Genomic DNA, 1,447 nt, shown 5'->3' on the forward strand with positions numbered 1-1,447 from the left:
TTTCCTGTGGACCACTACATTGTCATCAAAAGCTTTTGCGGACCACAACGTGAGCAAGCCGTTTAAAACAGTTTTAACATAGCCTGTGGCTGACGGGAGTCAAACTTATATATCAACAGTTATTAAAAGCGCAGCTGTTTCTAATCATTTATTATGCTCACTCACAAATACATTGCACTCGTCCAGCACATTTACCTGCAGTAGGCCTACCAGTGGGGAAAAGATAACACTTACCTAATGAGAAGGCTGATGTTGTTTCGCAGACGTCAAACGCTGGATGCCAGGTTCCAGCGATGACAGTCTCATTCGGAGATCTGGTTCACCGTGAAGTTTATTCCGATATTTGGTCCTCAATGCGACAAGCGCAGAAAATCCAGTTTCACACAGGCAGGTTGTGGGAAAAGGCATTAGAAACTTTACTGCCTTGTCGGACAGTGCTGGGTATTCCGAAGCCACTTTAAGCCAAAAGTCAGTCAGGTATTGCCGACAAAAATCCTGCTTTAAAGCACTGTCACGGGACGGTTCCACAAGGCTGTCTTGCTCTGTCGAGGTCAGGCTTGCGAGGCTGTCATCATCAAGGCTCGCAAAGGGATTTCGTATCCAGTTGAATTTTGTGTCGGGCACAGGGAAGTACTCGCGTAGGTTTATTTTCAAACTTTGGAGGTGCGCTCTGATGATATGTTTCACACTGTTTGGAAGCTGCACCTCTGCCGTGACCAAAAAATCAGACAGATTCGCAAACGAGTCATAATTTGACTGCTCAAGTCGTTTGGCCCACATCTCTATTTTCTTGATCATCGCTTCTATTTTGTCCTGCACATGAAAGAATGTCACTGATTTTCCCTGAAGACGCAGATTGAGACCATTCAAGTGATCGAACATATCTGCCATATATGCCAATTTGGCAAGCCACTGAAAATCACCGAAGCGATGTGAAAGTTCAAACTTTGAGTCCAGTAAAAAAATTCTCACCTCATCATGCAACTCTAAAAGACGAGTGAGTCCCTTCCCTCGGTACAGCCAGCGGACCTCGGTGTGCAGAAGTAGTTGATGGTGATCACTGCCCATCTCGCCACATAAAGCTGCAAATATTCACAAATTTAGTGGACGGGCCTTGATATAATTAACTGTTTTAACAGCTTCCTCCAAAACGGTCTTGAGATCAGCAGGCATTTTCTTTGCCGCTATCGCCTCCCTATGGATGCTGCAGTGAATGGATGATGCTAGCGGAGCCACTGCTCTTACACGCTGTAATCAACCACCACCTAGACCGAAGGGTGTGTTGATGCGGGGGTGGGGGGGGGGGGCAGGGGGGTGGAGGACACAAGCACAGTCACAAGATTGGTAAATGAAAAACAGCAGTTAGCTGTGTTTTATTTTTAGAAAACGGGGGAAAAAGGTTCACGTCTGGCAAAATCCAAAAAACATATGGCGTTCAAAAAGAAAA

At 45.7% G+C, this 1,447-nt stretch overlaps 1 protein-coding gene across 1 annotated transcript; it reads right to left on the bottom strand.

Annotated features, from left to right (window-relative positions):
• Positions 1-234: 234 nt before the first annotated feature.
• On the bottom strand, positions 235-1,068 carry LOC147103077 (zinc finger BED domain-containing protein 5-like). Its single transcript, XM_085963171.1, has one exon. It carries the CDS (start codon positions 1,066-1,068, stop codon positions 235-237), a length of 834 nt encoding a protein of 277 aa, XP_085819297.1.
• Between the last annotated feature and the right edge of the window lie 379 nt (positions 1,069-1,447).

The sequence above is a fragment of the Somniosus microcephalus genome, chromosome 20 (assembly GCF_052327205.1).
Source record: "Somniosus microcephalus isolate GS21.2 chromosome 20, FLI_Smic_1.0, whole genome shotgun sequence".
Lineage (NCBI taxonomy): Eukaryota > Metazoa > Chordata > Chondrichthyes > Squaliformes > Somniosidae > Somniosus > Somniosus microcephalus.